The sequence below is a fragment of the Salarias fasciatus genome, chromosome 7, assembly GCF_902148845.1.
Source record: "Salarias fasciatus chromosome 7, fSalaFa1.1, whole genome shotgun sequence".
Lineage (NCBI taxonomy): Eukaryota > Metazoa > Chordata > Actinopteri > Blenniiformes > Blenniidae > Salarias > Salarias fasciatus.
In genome coordinates, this window is record NC_043751.1 from 31,500,365 (window position 1) to 31,523,731 (window position 23,367).

Genomic DNA, 23,367 nt, shown 5'->3' on the forward strand with positions numbered 1-23,367 from the left:
ACACACACACTGCGCCACTCATCTGCATTCAGTTGATAAACTTCCTCAAAATGTGCTCACAGTTATGTAAGAGTGTGAGGCTGCAGGAGAGAGAGAGAGACGGGCACAGAAGGAGGCGGGGTCACCTGCAGAACACCTGCAGAACACCTGTAGAACACCTGCAGAACACCTGTAGAACACCTGTAGAACACCTGTAGAACACCAGCAGAGCCCGGTATCATGAGTGGGAAGTCCTGAAAGTCCTGAAGGTCGTGGAGGTCAGGGGTCAAAGGGACGAGCCATGAGAACCGGAACTGTCACTACGCATGTGGACCGGTGAGTCTGAGAGGAGCGGTTAAACGTTAACGCGGTGTGTGTGTGTGTGTGTGTGTGTGTGTGTGTGTGTGTGTGTGGGAAAGCGACTTTACTGTTCGTCCTCATTTGGCTGAGTCTGTGTGGATTAGTGTCACCAGCTCGAGGCCAGACCTCAGCCCCCCGGGCCCGCCTGTCACCCAGGGTAAACACAACTCTGTGTGTGTGTGTGTGTGTGTGTGTGTGTGTGTGTGTGTGTGTGTGGTTACTTATTAGCGTTGTGAGGACCACGGTCCGTTGCCACACACACACTCAGCCCTCCATCTGCTCATGTTGAAGGTGGGAATCAGTTCATTTAATTAGCAGCTTTGCAGTTATTAATCTCAGTTATTAATCTCATTTTAATCTCATCTCAGGGCCTGAGTGAAGAAGTTCAGACTGATTTTAGCAGAAGAACAAATCAGTACATGAACCTGTATATGTTCACAAAGTTAAAGCAGAACTACGCAACTTTTTTACCTCAATAAATGTTTGTCAGAATCCCTGTGGGGTAAACAGAGAGTTGTCACGGTGACTGGCCGGTCACGTTTAGCATTAGCTGGTGGCCACATGTTTAGCATTAGCTGGTGGCTACACGTTTAGCATTAGCTGATGGCTACATGTTTAGCTGGTGTTGTCGTCGTGGAAACAGGCTGAGAACAGCTGGTCTGGGGCCAGTTATGGATGGAAACTATCTGCTGATGGGCAACGAAACAACAGCAATTATCTAAAACTGTGGCCTGAACCATGCCAGAGGGGCCTGCCGTCTGGAGCCCTGAGCCGGATCGATCAGGATCCACTGATCAGGATCAGGATCCACTGATCAGGATCAGGATCCACTGATCAGGATCAGGACTGATCGATCAGTCGAGCTGAAGTTTTAATACAATCTGCAGTAGTGAAATCAGTCAGTGTCCTCAGAAGAGATAGAAACAATAACTCTGTGTGTGTGTGTGTGTGTGTGTGTGTGTGTGTGTGTGTGTGTGTGTGTGTGTGTGTGTGTGTGTGTGTGTGTGTGTGTGTTTCTTCAGTAATTAGCATCAATGTGACAGGATCGCTGACATTTAGAAAGCTTCCTGTTCTGTCCTTTAGCTCAGCAGCAAACCCCGAATCTCTCCATCTTCCTCCCCCTCTCTCTCTCTTCCTCCCTGTCTCTCTCTTCCTCCCTCTCTCTCTCTCTCTTCCTCCCTGTCTCTCTCTTCCTCCCTGTCTCTCTCTTCCTCCCTCTCTCTCTCTCTTCCTCCCTGTCTCTCTCTTCCTCCCTGTCTCTCTCTTCCTCCCTCTCTCTCTCTCTCTTCCTCCCCCCCTCTCTCTCTTCCTCCCCCCCCTCTCTCTCTGTCTGTCTCTCTCTCTCATACAGTTAACTCTAAAACAATTAACTCCAAACTCTCCTGATGATATAAGACGATCAGTTATCTCACATTTCTTGCTTCATTCTAATCTCATTAGATGAACTTAGAAATCACACAAGTCACTCTGAACTCACAGATTTCACCGTTTCGACACGCAGTCGACTGGAAACCCGCCGGTTTAACTCGAAACTCAACCATCAAGTCCAGATGAACTCGGGTTTAGTGTTCCTGTGGATCTCTGGAGCTGAACAGCAAGACTTTCCATTTAGTCTGAACATCTTTTTATAACTAAAAAAAGGAATATAAGAAGAGGCGGGACTATAAGCCCCGCCCCCTCAGACCTGATTGACAGCCCCAGGGACCAATAGCAGAGCTGCGCTTCGAACATCAGAGAACAAACCGGAAAATCGTGCAGCTGCAGCTGATTGGTGGACGAACGTCCCAGGACTATATTTAGACCTTCCACCTCGTCACACTGGCTGTGTGTGTGTGTGTGTGTGTGTGTGTGTGTGTGTGTGTGTGTGATGACCACAGTCAAATCTCTCTGACAGGAGACGTTGTCTGGTCTCGTCACACACATTCACACACTCCTGCAGCAGCAGTGTGTCACACGGAGACGCTGAATCCAACACACACTCGTCCACTGGGAGCGTCCAGCGTCCAGCGTCTCGGTCCGACCTGATCTGTCCCCCGGCGGTGGAAGACGGCAACAACCGCCCAGTGTCCACACACTGCCGTCATTTCTACTGTCTCTCTCTCCAGTGTCCCTACTGTCTCCCAGCATGCATTTCATCTGAAGCAGAAGCTTCTGAACCAGCTAACACCTCTTCTGGACTCAGATTCGTCGGTCGAAGAGTTTGACCGTCTCTCCCGTCTCCAGTGTGTCTCCTGTCTCCCAGCATGCACTGGGGCTGCAGTCCCAGGTGGAGGACCGTGGCCCGGCCCCCCCTCCTGCGTCGGAGTCTCATTTGCACATGAAATAACGGATCTTCAGATGTTTGAGATCAGACGCTCGGCGCTCTTCATCCTGGAATCCTCCGGCTCTGCCGACTGACACAAGACACAGGACACGGGACCGGAGGGTCCTGAGGGTCCACAGCTTCAGAACCAGTCCGTCCCTCCGGGAACCGGACTCGTCTCAGAGGTCCTCCTGAGTCCAGCAGAGAGCAGAGGCCTTCAGCTCAGAGCAGAAGGGTTCTCAACGGGAGGTTCCACACCGGGAACGTAAAAAAACTGCTCTCCCGGAGCGACAGGCACAAAGACACAAAGACGGCGTCACAGAGAGACGAGACGGCGCCAGGACCCGATGGGTCCGCCGAGACCCGATGGGTCCGCCGGCGCCTCAGAGCGGCGAGAAGACCAAACCAGAGACGACTGGACCAGAACCGAAGACCAAACCATTCAGAGACGTTTCAGTTCTGGAGATGTTTTGGACACACACACTCACACACACACACCCTCACACCCTCACACCCTCACACACTCACACACACACACGCACACACACACACACACGCACACACACTCCGGGGCAGCGAGCCTCCATACAGGAGGAGTTCGGTTACAGAGTCAGAATCCTGCAGCCAGAACAAACAGATCCTGTTACAGGATCCTGTTACACACACACACACACACACACACACACACACACACACACACACACACACACACACACTCTGGAGGCGTGTCCGCTCAGCTTCCTGTCAGGTCAGGAAAATAAAAGCCTGGGCCTTCAGCCTCTCTCTCTGCTCTGCGTTTCTGCCGTTTCCATGGAAACAGACGCCGTTTCCAAAACGCCGCCGTGTAAACAGGAAGGCTTTCTGACAGGGGAGAGGCAGAAGCGGCGTTTCAGTTTCAGGTTCCAGAGACTCATGTTCTTCCTGTTCCAACCGGACGAGTGACGGAGGAGCTCATTTAATCAGGTTCAGCCCCCATCCTCCCAGAAGCCCCCCAGGGTACTGCCCCCCCCCCAGGGTACTGCCCCCCCCCTCTAGGGTACTGCCCCCCCCTCCAGGGTACTAATGTTAATAATAATAATAAAGCATTGGTTTTATACAGCGTTTTTCTGGACACTCAGACGCTTTACACTGCGTTCTTCATTCTCTCCATACTGGTGGAGCTGAGCTGCTGCTGTAGCCACAGCTGTCCTGGGGGGGGCAGACTGACGCCATCGGCCCCTCCCACCACCAACCATTCACTCTCACAACTTTCATACTTAGGCAAGGTGGGTGAAGTGTCTTGCCCAAGGACACAACGACAGTTTTACGCCTGCGGGAGCGGGGATCGAACCGCCAACCTTCCGGTTATAAGACGACCTGCTCTACCAACTGAGCTACTGCCCCCCCCCAGGGTACTGCCCCCCCACCCCACCCCACCCCACCCCACCCCACCCCACCAGGGTACTGCTCCCCCCACCCCCCCAGGGTACTGCCCCCTCCAGTGTTTCTGCGCCCCCCCATATTAAAGCCCCCCCTCCATCAGCAGCTGACGTCACCGATGCTTTGAAGAAGAATATTTACAAGAGAAAAGAGGAAGAGCTGATCTGTGTGTGTGTGTGTGTGTGTGTGTGTGTGTGTGTGTGAGCGTTCTCGTATTTCTATCCTTGTTGGGGCCAAATGTCCCCACAAGGATAGCAAAACGTGGAACGACGTGCCTTGTGGGGACCTTTTTCCGGTCCTAAGTAGGAGAAACAGTGTTTTCTTGACCATGTTGTTGTTACTGAAAAAAGTAAAAGTGCAAAAACATTTCTTTAGGGTTAGGCTTTGTTGTGGTGTGGGTTAGGGTTAGGGTAAGGGTCAGGGTTAGGGGCTAGACATGAATGGGAGTCAATGGAAGGTCCCCACAAGGATAGAAATACAAGACTGTGTGTGTGTGGGTGGGCGTTAATAGCTGAATATGAAGACTGATGTGAGGCTCCCCTCTGCTGAAGCATCTGCTGCGCACACACACACACACACACACACACACACACACACACACACACACACACACACACACACACACACACACACAAACACACCCCGTGGTTCTGGGCTGATGTCTGGTCTCACGGCGTGTCGGAGCAGCTCAGCATCATTTAACAGCCGGGAGCTGATGGAGCCTCAGCAGGAGAACGTTCCAGCAGGAGAGCATTACAGCGGAACGTTCCAGCAGAACGTTCCAGCAGAACGTTCCAGCAGGACGTTCCAGCAGAACGTTCCAGCAGGACGTTCCAGCAGAACGTTCCAGCAGGACGTTCCAGCAGAACGTTCCAGCAGGACGTTCCAGCCGCAGAACTTCTTCATCCTGGTTCGGTTTTGAGAGAACGTTCTACTGACCGGTGGAACTCTGGCTGTTCTGAGCAGCAGACGTTCTTCAGAGTTTCTGCTGGAGTGAAAATGAATCCCGAGCAGAAGGAACGGTTCTGTTTCGGAGTTCTGCTCAGAACAAAACAGAACCTGAACGGAACCAGAACCGGTCCCGTGAGGCCTTCAGGCGCAGTCGGGAAATGATTGGAAAAGCAGAATAAAAGAAAGGTTGAACCCCGCCGTCAGTCTGGTTCTCCAGAGGAACCTGCTGAGTTCTCATGTCTCCACTGAGCACGTGCAGAACCGGCGGTTCCTCCGTCCACCCTGAGACAAACGTCCAGCTTCGTCTTCCTCCTGAGAATTTGGACTTTTTCCCACTCTGATGTGGGAATTCCGAGGAGGAAGTGGGAATTCTGGGAAAACATCTGGAAGTTTCTGAGACACTGATGAGTTTTCATCAATATGAAAGTCCTGGACAGAAAACAGCTGGACTCCCAGAATCAACAGGAACATTCACTTTCAACGTCTTTCCTGGAATACTCAGATTACGGTCAGAAATACTCAGATTACTCAGAAATAAGTCAAAAAGTCACCATTCTGGCCAAACTGCTTCCTCTTTCCTCTCCTCACTGATCAATCACCACATTTCCAGCAGCTTTCCGGTTTGACCCTGTCGTCACGTTACTCGCGTTACGCTACTGACGTTACGTTACTCACGTTACTTGTGTGGCTCCTTTGAGGCTCGAAACGAATAAATCCCTTAAATCCACGTTTTGGACACACGCGCGCGTGTGCGCGGCTCCTCTCCCCACACTCATACACGTGCGCGCGCACGTCGCTCCGTGCGGACCCTCCGACCTCCTCCGGCTCTGCGCGCGACTGTCAGCGGCTCGCTCACCTCTGTGGCGTGCGGCGGCGGCGGCGCGGGGCGTTCAGGGCGCCTCGGACACGGCGCCATTCACCCAGGTTCTGCTGCAGGTCCCGGACTGTCCCCCTTCAGGTCCCGGACTGTCCCGAACTCCCTATGACACAAGAATAAAAACAGGAACTTGAACGCACCGTCTGGTCAGAAGACGTCTTTTTTACCCAGACCATAAATAGAATCATAATAATAATTTAGATCTTCGGAATTTCTCTGCACAGCTCATTACTTAAATTTAGAGCAATATTTTTCACATATTGAGATAAAAGTTTCACCCCCACGCCCCTCTTAAAAATCAATAATTCTGAAATCCTCCAGCGCGTGAAGGTCACACACGACGTCTCTTCTTTTCACATTTAAATAACTTCATATATTGTGCTTTTAAAATAATAATAATTTGACACAATAAAACAAAAACATGTCTGGACTAATTCTGTTTATGTGTCAAATGTAAAATAAATGTAAGTTTTAGGTTTTTCCTTTTAATTGAATCATCGCAGCTTCCTTGTTGAGAAAAGTTAAAACATTTAAAACATTAAACTCAAACAAAACTATTTAGAAATAGTTAAATACATCCCCAAATCAAAGCCCAGCTTCAGAAGCATTCACAGCTGAGAAAGACGGGAAAAGACTGCAATGAATAAATGCTGCAGAAATGAAAATTTTCTGCCTTTTTCAGTTCAGCTTTAAGTGTCTCAAAGAGCTTCGAACATCCTTTAAATGATGAGAATGAAAATGTTCAGCCTGTAAAGGAAAACTAATCAATATTCAGTCCTTCTAAACACAGAAAGGTCATTATTAAACGAGCTTCGGGTGATTTGACCTCCAGGACTCGCTTCAGGTTTTGTCCCGCTGTCTTGTCTCGTCTGTCCCCGGAAACCGTTTCCTTCACGCTTTGGTTGATTGGATCAGTGATTATTGATTCACGTATGATTAGAAATAAAAAGAAAGAAGTTTCGCATCAATGTGAGAAAAGTTAAGCTCAGAAAAAGTTAAAATGTGAAAAAATGCCTCAGAAGCGGCTCCTTGTTTCTACAGCGACACTGACCTCTGGTGGCCAAACCCTGGAACTACACTGATTTTAACTGTCAAGTACTTTTTTCAAGTTTTATTTTTCAGGCAGGGACTTTTACTCATATCAATTAAAGATAATCAATTCTTTGTTCTTGTATTTATGGATCAATATTTGAACCTTTTTGATCAGTTTTCCTCAAATACTAAAATTTACTGAGACATAAAAATCGTTTTTTTACCTGAAACTCTCCTCCTGAACCACAGAAGAAGCAAGAAATCATAAATAATCCAGGTGAAATGCTGAGATCGAGTGGATTCAGAGGTTTTCTCACTGGATCGCATCGTTCACTTGACTGTTTCTGTACTTTATGGATGTTTTTCCTCCAGATGTTTTCTCTGGTTTTGCTGAGACGCAGCAGGAAGAAGTTAAAGAGGAAACAGCAGAAACGCTGCAGAGCGTCTGGAGTTCTGCTGGAAAACATCTGGAAATACAGGAAAACTTCACTGCTGGAATCCTTAACGGAACGTCTCAGTTCTGAAGCGCTCGATTCAGTCACGCATTAACCAACTAACCGACCAACTAACCGACCAACCAACTAACCGACCATTAAAGTACTGCTACCTGAAGATTTTGATCGGTCTGAACTGCTGCAGTGAGGAATGAAGACAGACTGGATTCGGATTCACACACACACACACACACACACACACACACACACACACACACACACACACACACACACACACACACACACACACACACACACACACACACACACACACACACACACACACACACACACACACACACACACACACACACACACACACACACACACACACACACACACTTAGCATCTGGGGGTTGTTGGTTCGATTCCTCCGTCACCCCTGAACCTGTATGGGTTAATCAGTAAACATCACAGGAATCTGACAGAAACAAATAGTTTTATTTTAAAAATATTCCACTGCTGATACGAGACACTCATCATACTCATATATATTTGCATAAAGTTTAACTCTTAACATGATAATATTTCAAGATCTGATACATTATGGGGGGGTCGGTCTGGTGGGGGGTCCAGGGGGGTCCGGGGGGGTGTGGTGGGGGGTCCGGGGGGGTCCGGGGGGGGGGGGGGGGGGGCGCAACACTTTATTGTAGTGTGAAACAGAAAAACCACAGAACAGATACGGACGACCTGATTGGAGGAGGGCGCTGAGGGGGCGGGGCCAGGGTTAGCATCCTGTTAGCATCCTCGCTAACTGCCATTTTGACCTGTAGAACGTCGTTGACCTCGTTCGGTTCCGTACAGCCGTGAGAACGTCTGGAGGGTTCTGAGCTTCGACTCGCGCCACGTTCAGGAAGTTACAACTGAAGTTCTTAAAATTCAGCAGACGGATCGGCCGGAACATTAGAACCAGCAGCCTGGTGCGGATCCTCCAGGTTCTCTGGGAGAACCGTCACGAACCCGTCCGTCCCTTTTTCTGATTTAAAAACATCAAGTCTGACTGAAGGTTCCTGAAGAACCCATCCTGAAGACGCCTCTGGATCCAGAACCGTCAGGAGAGCGGAGAACGCCTCTGGGGGGGGGGGGGGGGGGGGGGGGGGGTCTCCCAGGGAAACCCTGATCCGTTACCTGTTTTTAAGCTTGTTTTAGCCCCCATGCTAACGGGGGGGGGGGGGCTGTGACTGTTAGCTTAGCCTCCATGCTCGCCGGCTTCCAGCACGTCCGACCTGGAGGAACTAATGGCAGTGAAGACGGTTTCCTCCTGGAGGACCGGTGGCGTCCAAAACCAATCTGATCCCCGAGACATGCGCCAGAAAGGCCTGGAGTTCCAAAGCTGCTGTGATCCTTCACAGACCAGACAGAGGGGGAACCGTGTAGAACCATGTAGAACCATGAAGAACCATGAAGAACCATGAAGAACCATGAAGAACCACCTGGAGAACCGCCGGGGCTCAGACGGGTCAGCAGAGCTTCGCCTGGAGAACCTGTGAAGTTCTGAGCAGCGTGAACATCTGGAACCATGCCAGATGCCTCAGTCTGGAGCTCCTGGGGTGGAGGAGGGGGTGGAGTGGTGGAGGTGTGTCCGGGCGGGCCCTGGGGGGGTGGGGGTGTCCGGAGGTCCGGTGGACCCCGCTCAGATCAGGTCTACAGGAGTTCACGGGGACGTCTGTACAGCGGGGGACGGGGGGGGGGCGTCCCCCGTCCTCACAGAGGCCAGGGCAGGTCGCTGAAGTCCACCGGCCCCCCCAGGCCGGCGTCCGCCTCCAGCAGGGACATGATGACCGCCATGGCCGCCTCGTCGTTACTGGGACTGCTGGAGCCTGGCTCGTCCATGATGTCGATGCTCAGGTGGGAGTTATCACCTGGGGGGGGGGCAGACATCACGTCAGAGCAGGAAGCAGAAGCCTGGCTGGATGAAATGAAGTCGGCCTGTGTTTGGGACTCACTCATGATGGACTGGTTGGAGTACGGGTAGCCGACCGAGTCCGGGCCCGGCAGGATCCCAGTGCTGGGCAGGTCCGGGGTGCCGCCATTCTGGATCTACACACACACACAGACACACACACACACACACACACACACACCCCTGTGTTTGAGTTCCACTGTGGAACCTGCTGCTGCTGTAACACCACTGCTGACCAGCAGGGGGAGCAGTGAGTCTCACTCAGACTAGAATCCTGGACTCTGGTCTGAAAGGGGGCAGGGGAGTCCTACCTTCTTGCCCCCCGGGGAGCAGGTGTCGGGCGGAGGGGTGCTGGTGATGTTCAGAGGGCTGGAGCCACAGCTGGAGGGGGAGGAGCCTCGGATCCTGAGGACCAGGGACCAGAGCAGCTGGTTAGATCCAGGTTATAGAGCATCTTCCTCCTCTGACTGTTCTAGCATCTTATCCCCACCAGATTCCAAAGCAGCAGTCAGATTGCTTCTCTGTCCATCATGGGGACGGCTGGAGACGTCCTCCAGTCCTCCGTCCTCCGTCCTTACCTCTGGATCTCCATCACTTCGTCTGCGATCATCCGTCCGATCTTCCCGGCTCCGGCTCGAGTCCCTCCGGGGATTCCTGGGACCGTCTGCAGGGCCCGCCTCCCTCCGCCTGTCAATCAACAGCAGGCAGGAGGTCAGGAGGACGGCGAGGGACGGACGGAGGGACAGGAACGTGGACAGGGAGAGAGGCGGAGCAGACTCACCCTCGGAGGTGAGGACGCTGTCCATACTCTGAGGAGACGCAGCGGACTGAGGGTAGTCTGAACCCTCCATCATGGGACACCTGGGGGGACGGGGACTGGTTTAGTGTCTGTGGGGGACGAGAGCGGGGCGGCGGCGGCGGCGGCGGATACGTACGAGACCACGGTGTTGGTGGACACGATGTACTCCACCTCCTTGGTCCAGGGGTTCATGAAGCTGAACCAGCGGCTCCGCAGCGTGATGAAGGAGCCGTCCTTGATCTTGAACTTGTAACAGTTGGTGTTGATCTTCTCCCTCATCTGCAGGACTGAGGACACGGCGGAGGACAGCCGTCAGAGGGACAGAGGGAGGAGGGACAGAGGGACGGACAGAGGGAGGGAGGAAGCAAGGGAGGAAGGGAGGAAAGAAGGACAGAAGGGAGGGAGGAGGGACAGGTGGACGGACGTCCGTCCCGGTCCCTACCTTGCCGGTGGCACTCTGCCAGGTGTCCGATGTCGTCCTGGTGGAAATACTCGTAGAAGGAGGTTCCCAGCAGCTCCTGGGGGAGGTACGCCAGGATGGCCGTGGCTCTGCGGGGACACGGACGTTGAGGACACGGCGGCGGACGGAGGGACGTCCGGCCGGCGGGGTCGGCGGCTCACCTCTGGTCCACGAAGACGAACTTCCCGTCGATGGCGTGCCGGGACACGTACTCGGTGGGCTTGACCCGGATGTCGGCCAGGCTGGGCTGCGGCACGATGTGCGGGTGCAGCCGGCCGATGGCCACCAGGCAGCTCAGGTTGCAGCCCTCGTTGTCCGGCTCGTTGTCCTCGTCCAGCCCCATCTTGGTGGGCGGCCAGCTCTTCAGGTAGCCGGTGGAGTGGATGGTGCAGAAGCTCTTACGGTCTGCTGTTTATACAGGGGAGGGGGGGGGGGGGCGACAGGTTATTATTGGAAACACACAGCGGGGCGTCGTCGGCGTACGGCAGTGTCTTCAGGCCCACTTCCTGCTTGTGTAAGACAGACGCTGTGGAGTGAAGCCAGCTGTGGTTCCTGCTGTAATGAGGACGGGGGGGGGGGACGAGGGGGGAGGGGGGGACTCTCTCACTCACCTTTCTTCTTGGAGCAGGTGGACGGGAAGTCTTTGTCCTCCACCTTGACGGACGGCCGGTTGCACTTCATCCTGCAGAAGAAGGAGCGGCGGGCGCCGGAGCAGAGCCGCGACGGGCCGGGCGCGATGTCCGTCTTCACGGGGAGGCCGGCTGCACGCAGGACAGGACGTCACATCAGAGACGTCTCGGAGAGACAGAGGGGACGCTCTCCGACGGAGGACTCACTCTTAGCATCGATGAGACGCTCGCGGGGAGCCGTGTCCGAGGAGGACAGCTGCTCTTTGACCTTCGCTATGTCCTTAGGGTGGAGGTAGTCGAACAGACTCTGGCCAATCAGGTCGTTCTGCGGAGACACGGAGAGACACGGAGACAGACGGAGGCAGACAGCATTAATCTGGAGGACTGAACAACACAGCAGTCCTGAAGTGGTTTATATCAGGGATCCTGGATCAGCGGCCGGTGGACCGGTACCGGTACCGGGCCGGGGCAGAAAACAAAGAGGATTAAAAGCTTTATTCTGAAAATGAGTGTTTACATTTTCATGGTTCTGCATTGCGCACGGCCATTAGTTTGTCTTTATAGCCTGTTTAAAACCCCTTCAGGCCCAGTTTGATCCACATGAAGGCCCTGCTGAGTCCTCGTTAAGGCCCTGCTGAGTCCACGTTAAGACTTGGATTAGGCATTGTGAAGGCCGAGTTTAGTCCACGTTAACGACAGGTGTAGTCCACGTTAAGGCCCGGATTACGCCTCATTAAGGCCCAGTTTAGTTCTCGTTAAAGACTGACTTAGACCTCGTTAAGGCCCGTCTTAGTCCTCGTTAAGATCCGGTTTAAGCCTCGTTAAGCTCCAGTTTAGGCCTCGTTAAGGCCCGTCTTAGTCCTCGTTAAAGTCTGATTTAGGCCTCATTAAGGTCCAGGTTTAGTCCTCGTTAAGGCCCAGGTTTAGGCCTCGTTAAGGCCCAGGTGTAGGCCTCATTAAGGCCCAGGTGTAGGCCTCGTTAAGGCCCAGGTTTAGGCCTCGTTAAGGCCCAGGTGTAGGCCTCATTAAGGCCCAGGTGTAGGCCTCGTTAAGGCCCAGGTTTAGGCCTCGTTAAGGCCCAGGTTTAGGCCTCGTTAAGGTGTAGTTTAGGCCTCGTTAAGGCCCAGTTCAGTCCTAAAATCTGGGACCCTGTTACTGAAAAAGGTTTGACGGTGGAGCAGGTTACAGATAACCAGGTCAGACCGTCGTTCAGTTTCTAGTCAGTAGCTCTCCCTGTAGCGCCGCTGGAACTTTTTCATCCTCAGGTTTATTTCGTTCCCTCTAAATTTTTATCTGCATTCGTTGATTTTCCAACTTTTTCCCCAAACTCCCCCTGCCGTCAAATCCATCTGACCTTTGACCTCAGACCGTCTCCACCCACCTGACTGTAGTTGAGAATCTTGTAGACGGATTCAGAGACGAAGAGGATTTTCCCGCGATCGCAGCCGACCACGAACAGGAAGCCGTCTGCGGCCTGAAACCACAAACCCAGCAGTCAGCGTCAGGATTATTCCAGGTCGCGGCTGCAGGAAGTCGGCGCTCTTATTGTGAAGGGGCACTCACTCGCAGTATCAAGTGTTTGAGCTCGTCGTCTGACAGGAAGGAGGGTTTGTAGTTTGCTTCTGTGTACGGATTCGCTGCACCTGCACGAACACAAAGAGCAAATCAGAAACCAGGCGGAGAAGCGTGGACACGGCTTCCAGCGGTGACCTCTGACCTCGCAGCGTCTTCATGTGCTGCACCGCCATGCGCAGCACCGTCAGCTTGTCCAGCTTGCGGGACATGGCGTTGCAGGTGGGCACCAGGGACGCCAGCTCGTCGATGAAGCTGTTCATCTTGTCCCGCCGCCGCTTCTCGATCTGACTGTGAGCCTCCCTGCAGCGGGGGAGGACAGGGGGCGGGGCTTATCGTCCAACTCGCCGCTCCGAAAACCTCGTTCTCAAATATGAACACTTCAACAAACGAAGCTCCGAAGTGTGAGAAGAGGAAGAAGAAGGTTACCTGGCATTTTTAATCCGGCCCTGCTGGTCACTGCAAGACAAGACATCAGATCAGTGATGAGAGGGATCAGGGTGGAGGAGGGTGGAGGAGGGTGGAGGAGGGGGAGGAGGGGGGAGGATGGAGGAGGGTGGAGGAGGAGGACGGGGAGGGTGGAGGAGGAGGGTGGAGGAGGGGGAGGATAGAGGAGGGTGGAGGAGGAGGAGGGTGTCCAGAGCTCTGTAATCAGCCTCTTTTGTTGGTTTACTCTTGTACTCTTGAGCAACATGTTTCTTTCTCCAGCCTCAATCTATCAGCTCCACCCCCGACTGACGGAGGCTGTTTGTATTGATCTGCATCTGAAACGTCTGATCTGTCTTCAGGACGATTTATAGGGTCAGGGGTTAAGTGTTCAGGTTAGGGGTCAGGGGTCAGGGACGAACAGAAGTCTCTCACCTGCCCAGTTTGTCCTTATCGGGGTCCATGTCACTGAAAGAGAGCAGCAAACACAGCTTCAGAAGGGCGGTACACACTTCATGGTGTGTGTGTGTGTGTGTGTGTGTGTGTGTGTGTGTGTGTGTGTGTGTGTGTGTGTGTGAGAGAGCCATCTCATAACTTACTCGAATGAGAATCCATCGATTCTGCAAAGGAAACACAGAAGTAATGACAGAAGGTCAAACTGGTTGTCAAAGTTCACCAGCTAAAGCTAATGCTAACGCTGAAGCTAACGTCCTCCTTCCACTGAGTGACTGAAGCTCATTGATTTACGAATAAAAACTTTAATTCGATTCAGACGGACACTTCATCTCAAACCAATAATCCGAAAACAAAAAGCGGTATTTCTGATCAGGACTGATCTGCTTTCAGACCACGATGTGATTCAAACACAGCAGCCGTTTCAGTGAGGAGGAATCATAATAATCAGGTTCTGGACCCGCCAGCTCGCCGTAGTCTGTCCTGATCCTTAAGAAATCTTCCCATCATGCTGTTCGTAAATAAAACTGAAACAGCGTGTCGAGAAGCTTCAGACTGATGTTTCTCAGAGGACTCGTGAGACGTTTCTCTTAAAAAGTTAGACATCTCTTTCAATACTCAACTTATAGGAATGCATGCTAACTGCTAGCATGCCAATGCGATTTCTCATGTACATTAGCGTGGAGCTAACGCAATGTTACGTTTCCCGGGTATTTTTTGTTTTTTTGCTGAGCTCAGCTGAGGCATGACGGTCATGTTCCAGAGGACACGGTCCCGTCCCGGTCCGGGATTCACAGATTAAACCGACCAGGGCGGAGCGGCGCAGGCGGAGGCTCACTGGTAGTCGGTGGTGCTGCCCTTCCTCTTGCGGGTGTAGTCCATGCCGGGCGTGCTGATGGAGCTGGAGATGAGGTCGGTGGAGCCGGGGGACATGAAGTCGGTCATGGTAGACGAGATGTCCATCCTTTGGTCTGCCATCAGGTCATCTGAGGAGGAGGAGGAGGAGGAGGAGGAGGAGGAGGAGGAGGAGGAGGAAGAGGAGGAAGAGGAGGAGGAGGAGGACAGATCCACCTTTAACCTTTACACTGTCCTGTTTATTTGACCCGTTTCAGTCTAAAAGCAGCTGCTGTCCTGCTGTGAATTGCGGTCTGTCTCAACACGTGAACGTCTATTGATCCATTTATCGACTGAAATCAGCCTGAAGTGGAAAATAAAGATCCTTTAAATCCATTTGATCCATTAAAAAGATGTGTGTGAAGAGTCCAGACTCACCACAGATGTTCATCACAGCCTCTGTGTTAAAATCATCTCCTTCCATCCACTCTTCAGCCCTCGCCTGTCAACACACACACACACACACACACACACACACACACACACACACACACACACACACAGACACACACACACACACACACACACACACACACGTCATGTAGGTCAGGGATGAGCAAACAGGAAGTCGCAGCGCCGTCGCTCAGGTACTGTTTCCCAGGCAGATGGAGGTCGAGTCCTGTCAGACTCAGCAGATCTGAGAGTCACAGCCCCGCCCCCCCACCCGTCACCCCCACCCCTCACCCCCCTCATCCTTTATTCAAGCTCCTGATGGCTTCATGTTTGTTACAGGTGACGGAAATGATGGATCAGCTGCCGTTTACCAGTCCTGCTCAGTCTGAGAAGACATCAGGTACCCCAGAGCTAACAGCTAGCGAGAAGACATCAGGTACCACAGAGCTAACAGCTAGCGAGAAGACATCAGGTACCACAGAGCTAACAGCTAGCGAGAAGACATCAGGTACCACAGAGCTAACAGCTAGCGAGAAGACATCAGGTACCACAGAGCTAACAGCTAGCGAGAAGACATCAGGTACCCCAGAGCTAACAGCTAGCGAGAAGATATCAGGTACCCCAGAGCTAACAGCTAGCGAGAAGACATCAGGTACCACAGAGCTAACAGCTAGCGAGAAGACATCAGGTACCACAGAGCTAACAGCTAGCGAGAAGACATCAGGTACCACAGAGCTAACAGCTAGCGAGAAGACATCAGGTACCACAGAGCTAACAGCTGGCGAGAAGACATCAGGTACCCCAGAGCTAACAGCTAGCGAGAAGACATCAGGTACCACAGAGCTAACAGCTAGCGAGAAGACATCAGGTACCACAGAGCTAACAGCTAGCAAGAAGACATCAGGTACCACAGAGCTAACAGCTAGCAAGAAGACATCAGGTACCACAGAGCTAACAGCTAGCGAGAAGACATCAGGTACCACAGAGCTAACAGCTAGCAAGAAGACATCAGGTACCACAGAGCTAACAGCTAGCAAGAAGACATCAGGTACCACAGAGCTAACAGCTAGCGAGAAGACATCAGGTACCACAGAGCTAACAGCTAGCGAGAAGACATCAGGTACCACAGAGCTAACAGCTAGCGAGAAGACATCAGGTACCACAGAGCTAACAGCTAGCGAGAAGACATCAGGTACCACAGAGCTAACAGCTAGCTACTGAGTCATGAACAGGAGGAAGTCCAGAAAACACAGCAGGACAACACTATGGATATTGACCTGCTGCTGCTAGCAAGGCTAATGTACCATCCTTTATCCTGAGTCTCTGATCTGGTCTGAGAAGATCACATAGCTGCTGCTGCTAGCTACCTATGCTGGGGCTAACATACCATCATTAATCCAGAGACTGTGATCCGGTCTGAGATCACTGAGCTCTAAGCTGTGCTTCACTTCACCGTTTGAGGCTTTAAAGGCTTCGGGAAGTTTCTGCAAGAGTCTGAATACACACTGCACCACAAAATGCTAAATGCTAACTGCTAACCAATAGCCTCCAGAATATTGCAGGGACCAGGGAGCCTTGGTAACTGTGACAGTGTCCTGAGCGACTGCACACGCCGGCTGGTTTACCTGGATCGGAAACTGGAGGAGGCCTGGAGCGCGGGCCCGGCGGGATCCGGATCGGTCTGGTTCTCAGGGAAGTCGGATTCAGGCGGAAACAGCAGGACGGGACGACGTGGTCTGAGTGGACCCGATCCTCAGGTGGCCGGTGGGACTCGTCTCTCTCTGTGGAGACACCAACCCTCGGTCACTCCTGGGTCCAACGGTTCACGAGCGGGAGGTTCAACGGCTTTCTGGAGCGTCACACCGGAACGATGCCCGACACGACCAAACGACGCCCGACGCGTCCAAACGACGCCCGACGCGTCCAAACGACGCCCGAGATGCCGAAACGATGTTTGACATTGGGTCAACCAAAGCAATAAGACCTGCAGGCTCCAACTAGCCTGGGACTGGTTAACCACTGGTTGACTCTACTGGTTACCCACGGGTTAGATTTGGGAGTGGGTAACCACGGGTTAGCTCTACTGGTTACTAGGGCCCAACCGATATGGCTTTTTTGAGGCCGACGCCGATTCCGATATTTGACAGAAAAAAAATTCCGATATCCAATATATCAACCGATTAATTTACAAATTATTTAATGAATAAAATAACTTCAGTTTTGGTCCCGAAACACAACAACAAAAATATGAATTGCAGGCAGAATATATTACTGTTTTACAACACTTTGTCCTTTAGTATTTGTTTAACTTTACACAGAGGAATTTTCAAGTACAAAACATGTCGTCTTTGACAGAGTTGCATTTTGAATATATAATGACCACAAATAGTTGGACACCAATATTACTGCATAACAACACACACAGTGAGATGCTGTTACAGCCAGTGTCACGCTGTAGGAGTTTCTGCCAAAGTAAAACAAAGAAACAAAGAAAAATTCAGCGATCACGGAATCGCGGATTACTTGAGGGTCTAATTGAATGACAAACAATGTAACATATAGACAGACTAACACCGCTCCGAGCGCCCCCGCCGGCGCAAACTCCGACGCTCCGTCGGTTAATCATTCAGGAAAAAAACACTCATTCAAACTACTGAATGACTACATGCGGACAACTTAACAGCGGCAGGAAGGATCCAACATCATCCTCCCAAATGAGGAAGGCCGGTACGGTACGGTACGGTACGGTACGGTACGGTACGGCGCCGCACGGAAAAGCACACACATCACAGCTGACAGGGAAAACACTCACTGCTGGGTGGATGGTTCTCACGTTCGTCGTTCACTGGGAAAACGGGGCACCAACAATAAACATGCACGTCCGCTAGGTAAGGCAAAAGTAATGTTTGCAATGTTTCCTGGTTGTTTCCTGATCTAAGCTGTCTCAGCTTAGATCTGGGGACTGGTTAACCTCAGGTTAGCTCTACTGGTTAACCTCAGGTTAGCTCTACTGGTTAACCTCAGGTTAGCTCTACTGGTTAACCTCAGGTTAGCTCTACTGGTTAACCACAGGTTAGCTCTACTGGTTAACCACAGGTTAGCTCCAGTTTAGACTCCAGTCAAGGTTCCCTGTCACAGCATCAATAAACCACCATCTTCATATCCTTCCACTCCAGAACCCCGTCGTTCCTCATGTTCCACTGGAGAACATCTGGAGGAACTGAACACACACAGGAGGAACCACAAACCCACCAGAGGGAACCAGGGATCAGATATGGAGTTTCTTTACGTCCGGCTCTGCGTCAGTTCTCTCGGTTCTCCCTGACCGGTCCAGGTGAGGGTTCTGACTCAGACCGTTGGTTTCTGAAGGTCTTTGGGTTCGAAACACTCCAAGCCCGACGCAGCAGAACCAGCCGCGCTCCCGCCGGGGTCCAGCCGCTGCCGACGTGCCTCTGAGCCAGTGACCCGACTCACCAGACGGAGCGTGTCGGATACGGACGTCTATCAGTGAAGAGGCGACCTTTGCACGGCGTGCACGAGGCGCCGTGCACGAGGCGGCGCCGTGCTCCTCACTCCAGCTGCTCCGGCGCCGCTCTGCTGAATCAGCACAACATGCTGCTGCTATCTGGACCCCGATAAGAACCCCGAGGAGGGAGCTACCCGACCCCAGACCAGAACAAACACGGGCCCGGCTGAGCCATGTCCGTCAGCCGGCGGAACGATTCCGCCATGAGGAGGAGCAGGGGTGTTCAACCTGCGGCTCTGGAGGCAACTGTGGCTCTTCAGCGGCTCCATGAAGCCTCAATGAACATTTAACATATTTTTATATTATTACATGATTTGTCACTCTCAGTTCAAAAGGGATTCAAAAAAGGTTCAAGTCAAATTGGGAAAAATAGCAAAAACCACAAGAAATGGGGAAAAAATGACAGAACAGCTTAAAAAACCTGAAATGTCTCCAATTTCTAACATAAGAAAATGAAATATGGCAGAAAAAAGGCAAACAAAACAATTTAAAAAGAGGTGAAATGGATAAAATTCCAGATCTGTCGACAAAAAAGCTTGGAAAGAACAAAAACTGTTCAAATCGGGAACAAAAACTGGTTTGATATAATAAAATGTTCTCTGTTCTGAACTGGAGTTAAAAATCTTTGATGCTTCATCAGATCTAGTTTGTTTGAAGCTTCCTGAGCTGCTTTCGCCTCAGTTTAAAGGTTAAATGTTCTTTATGGCTCCAGAACTACTGGATTTGAGGAAAGTCGCTGAGATGGTTCTTGTGGTCAGAAAGGCTGCAGAACCCTGAGAAGGAGCAGAGAACCACGTCACTATTCCCAGCAGGAGTCCTTCAAAGTACGGCTGCACGATTAACCGACACCTCATCGAAACTGAGGTTTTAACTACTGCGGTAACCGAACCGTACAGGGCTGAGGTTTGGGATCTAAGAATATTACAGCAATAAGGATTAGTTTTTTTTTTTTTACTTTTTATCTGTAGAGGCGGGCGAGTTCTTTTTTTTTCTTTGCAAGTTGAAGTTGGTTTCACAGTGGTGCCTATTTGCGGTTCTGGTTTTTAATTTCCATTTATTTCACATTGAAAACTGTTGTCTAAGTAATTTTCTGTGAACCATGCAAGAAAGACCAGTACTGAATTACAATTTGGACAGCATTGGGTTTTTGATTATTTTGTTATTTCATTAAAACAATGCACTGTTTTTTTCCAAACGTGATGCAGACAGCACGGTGGCGCCTCGCTGCCGCTGCCTGAAGCTTTGTCAATTTAGTTTACATCAGGTTATTTTATGTGTCAGCTTGAGCAAGACCATGTAAAAGTAACAAGAATCTTTTTGGACCATAATTTTAGCTGTTTTCTGCATTTAAAAGAATAAAATGTGAAAATCGCAAATCGAATCGCAATCGCATTATTGGTCAGAAAAATCGCAATTAGGTTTTTTGTCAAAATCGTGCTGCCCTATTTCAAAACATCACGAACCTTCAATTCAAGCATTTCTATGAGAACCCCCACACGGCGGCCGCTGTTAGCTTTCATAGCTAGCTAGCAGGCCAGACTGGGAGGACTTCCTGGACCCAGAGGCTCCATGAGACCATCGTCCATCCAGCAGACAGGGGAACCGGTCTGAACGCCAGGATCCAGGGAAGTCGCCTCATGTTTCACAGCAAGGATTTACAGGCTAGCGCTAAAGCTCAGCTGACAGGAAGTGACAGGAAGTGACAGGAAGTCCCGGGAAGATCTCAGAGGGAGCCTTTAGATGAACACAAGGGAATTCAACCTGCAGCAGCCTGGTTTCATGGTATGTCTGTCCTCCGGTTGTTTATTTCCTGGTCTGTCCTCTGGGAGTGTCCTCTGGTAGTTTATTTCCTAGTCTATCCTCTGGTAGTTGATTTTCTGATCTGTCCTCTGGTAGTTTCCTCTAGTAATCTTTTCATTGATCTGTCCTCTGGTAGTTTATTTCCTGGTCTGTCCTCCGGGAGTGTCCTCTGGTAGTTTATTTCCTGGTCTGTCCTCTAGTAGTGTTTCTCCTGGTCTGTCCTCCGGGAGTGTCCTCTGGTAGTTTATTTCCTGGTCTGTCCTCTAGTAGTGTTTCTCCTGGTCTGTCCTCCGGGAGTGTCCTCTGGTAGTTTATTTCCTGGTCTGTCCTCTAGTAGTGTTTCTCCTGGTCTGTCCTCTGGGAGTGTCCTCTGGTAGTTGATTTCCTGGTCTGCTCTGGTAGTTTCCTCTAATATTTCATTTTCTGATCTGTCGTCTGGTAGTTTCCTCTAGTAATCTTTCCATTGATCTGTCCTCTGGTAGTTGAATTCCTGGTCTGTCCTCTGGTAGTTTCCTCTGGTAGTTGAATTCCTGGTCTGTCCTCTGGTAGTTTCCTCTGGTGGTCCGGATCGTTTTTCCCGCGGCTGTTCAGATGGTCACCAGTCGCCACATTCCCACCATGATGATATTTCATAAAGGAGTCTGGAAGCAGCGCTCAGCTGTTTGGAGCAGAGAAGTGCGAGTTCCCCGGCAGGATGGATGCTGTCGAAGAAACTGCTGAATCTCCTCCTCCTCCTCCTCCTCCACCCTCACCTCCACCCCCTCCTCCGCCCCCTCTCAGGCCTGTTTACATTGCTAGCCTGTTAGCATCGCTCTCCGTCCGGGTCACGTTTGGCCACCACAGTCCAGCCCCGGCGGACCGGCTCCCCGCTCAGCCCCGGGGCCGGCGGCGGGGCCTCCGGTCCCGGCGGACGCTCCTACCCCGCGGCCTGACACACACGCGCACACACACACAGGTTTTCTCCCCTCTCCTCCGCCTGGTGGCTAATATTAGCCTCCAGCCGAGGAGCTCTCATCCTCCTCGGCTGCCAAAGCGCACGGACACGGACACAGCGGGGAAACCTCGACGGTCTCCGGTCAGGGTGTCAAACCAGAAGCCGGTGAGGAGGAGTCGGTACTCACAGCAGCTGGAGGGTCGGTGTCTCCATTGAACGTCGGTTTTAACGCCACGGAAACAGAAGAGTGACATAAACCAGTCGGTGACCCACTTTCTCTCCGTCATGCCCGTCGGACCACTAACCTAGTTTCTCAGCCAATCAGCGCCGCGCTACGCTGGTAGCTGCCCCCGCATCCAATCAGGGCAGCGTTCAGCCCGGGGAAAAATGACGGACGTGGTGACGGGCCAATCAGATCCCGAGTCTGTCGGAATGCAGAGGCGGGTCGTGAGTGCGTGTAGAGAACAGCGAGTCCAGGTTACAGCACGAGAGAGAGAGAGAGAGAGAGAGAGAGAGAGAGAGAGAGAGAGAGAGAGAGAGAGAGAGAGAGAGAGAGAGAGAGAGAGAGAGAGAGAGAGAGGTAAAAGCACGAGCGAAAAAAAACAACTTAAAGGCAAAAATAAATTAAATTAAATTAAATAAAAAACACCACACGAGAAAAAAGTCTAAAGGGGCGCAAAGAAAAAACAGTGCGAGCGGAAAAAATTCACATCACGAGCAAAAAAAATGAATTACAAATAAAATAATACAAATAAAATAATTACCGCACGAGAAAAATGTTTAAAGGTGAAACAAAGAAAAAGCATAAAGCGCGACGAAATAAATAACACTGGCACAAAAACTCTTAGAACACGAGCAAAAAAGTTTAAAGACCAAGAAATAAATAAAAACAAAAAACGAATGAATGAAAATATATATCAGGAGAAAGAAAAGCTTTAAAGCCAAAATAAACAAAACTTAAAACAACAAGAGCAAAAGAAAATATTTTTTTAATACAGCACAAGAAAAAATAAATAGGGAGAAAGTCCATGACAAAAGTTTTTGTTGTTTTTCTTTTCACTAAAATAATCGGGTAAATAGAGAAAGATCAAAGTCAGACGTGCGCTTTGTTTCAACATAGACATCAGTGCTATAGAACTCCGGACCAGTCTGTAACTTTAAAGTACTGGTCTTGTAAAAAAAAAAAATGACCAAAAAAATAAAAAGAAAAAGACAGCTTTTCTATTTCCAAACTGTCATCCCCCAAAAACAACAGGGGGGGTGAAAATCAGTTTATTTCATCGCCACATGAGGACCGATTCAATTTGATCTAATCTTACTGTAAACATCCTGATTCTCCTGAAAATATTAACATATATTGCTCTTTTTTGAAAATCTGCCATTAAGCAGTGTTTATTTCCTGAGAGGATCAGCATGCAGTGTAAACCTGCTGTACGCTCTGATCGTGCTGCTCTGCAGTCGTTCCTGGAAAAGCAGAAAATCATCCTGACCTGGAACAGAGCCGACCCGGGTGAACAGACCAGGAGCAGCACATGCTCCTTCACATTTGAACTTGACCTTTGACCCCCTCTGCCTCAGTGTGGCTGCTCACCAGACCACAGAGTCAGGAGGGAACAAAGAACATTAGAGAGACGGCAGAACCCGTCTCGTGCTCGTTGGGTGTTCTGCGGCGAGTCGTTAATATCCCTCGGTTCTGTTTGGCCGGAGAAGTAAAGACCCGTTTCCTCCACAACGCTCCGGGTGAAAACACTCGTTCACTTCTGCTATAAACACAGAACGTGTTGAAGGCAGGAACTCTGAAAAACAGGAAGTCCTCATGTTGGTCCACCAGCTGGTTCTGCTGGTTCTAAGGAAAATACACTGACAACGAGAACAATGGAGAACATGGAGGACAATACATTCTGAACATTAACAACGGAGAACCCGGAGAACGATACATTCTGAACATTAACAACGGAGAACCCGGAGAACAATGCACTGTAAGCATCAGGAGAATTAGTGGATTTCTGGAGCCGCTGATGGTGTCTGCAATCTGAAACCAGACTTCATGAGAACTTATTTCGGATGAAATAATTTGCTATCCTCACACAGGTTATGTCACTGCAGAGCCCCCTTGTGGCAGAAACGGTCACTGAAGAATCCTCGATGCTGATTGGATGAATGC

General features: G+C 50.9%; 2 protein-coding genes and 1 long non-coding RNA gene across 11 annotated transcripts in view; 1 reads left to right on the forward strand and 2 right to left on the reverse strand.

Annotated features, from left to right (window-relative positions):
• ppfibp2b (PPFIA binding protein 2b) overlaps positions 1 to 23,367 on the reverse strand; it is a 156,716-nt gene that overhangs the window by 58,759 nt on the left and 74,590 nt on the right. For 4 of the 9 annotated variants that reach the window (XM_030096218.1, XM_030096219.1, XM_030096220.1 and 1 more), the window contains exon 1: positions 5,687 to 5,830. The exons of the other annotated variants lie outside the window; for them this stretch is intronic. The gene's annotated coding sequence lies outside the window, so the exon portion shown is untranslated. Of the gene's footprint in view, positions 1 to 5,686; positions 5,831 to 23,367 lie in introns of those variants that run through there. 9 annotated transcript variants of the gene reach the window in all.
• LOC115391882 (uncharacterized) lies at positions 140 to 15,462 on the forward strand. The gene is made up of 2 exons (XR_003931790.1): positions 140 to 315; positions 15,283 to 15,462. It is a non-coding gene; the product is annotated as an uncharacterized LOC115391882 (long non-coding RNA).
• On the reverse strand, positions 9,119 to 21,506 carry LOC115391846 (aryl hydrocarbon receptor nuclear translocator-like protein 1). The gene is made up of 20 exons (XM_030096239.1): positions 21,391 to 21,506; positions 16,569 to 16,724; positions 14,929 to 14,992; positions 14,495 to 14,642; positions 13,803 to 13,823; positions 13,639 to 13,671; positions 13,207 to 13,236; positions 12,923 to 13,080; positions 12,769 to 12,848; positions 12,587 to 12,679; positions 11,413 to 11,530; positions 11,188 to 11,337; positions 10,738 to 10,984; positions 10,559 to 10,665; positions 10,253 to 10,403; positions 10,099 to 10,178; positions 9,896 to 10,004; positions 9,629 to 9,722; positions 9,361 to 9,454; positions 9,119 to 9,276 (listed from the first exon to the last, which is right to left on the reverse strand). The coding sequence occupies exons 3-20, from the start codon at positions 14,972 to 14,974 to the stop codon at positions 9,119 to 9,121; spliced, it is 1,917 nt and encodes a 638-aa protein (XP_029952099.1). The 5' UTR covers positions 14,975 to 14,992; positions 16,569 to 16,724; positions 21,391 to 21,506.

Excerpts from the sequence above, each read along its gene's own strand:
- LOC115391846 (XM_030096239.1), bottom strand. The coding sequence starts at position 14,974 with ATGGAAGGAGATGATTTTAACACAGAGGCTGTGATGAACATCTGTG. Across the intron at positions 13,672-13,802 it reads ATCGATGGATTCTCATTCGA|TGACATGGACCCCGATAAGG; the intron begins GTAAGTTATGAG and ends GCTCTCTTTCAG. Across the intron at positions 10,404-10,558 it reads GGCAGAGTGCCACCGGCAAG|TCCTGCAGATGAGGGAGAAG; the intron begins GTAGGGACCGGG and ends CCGTGTCCTCAG.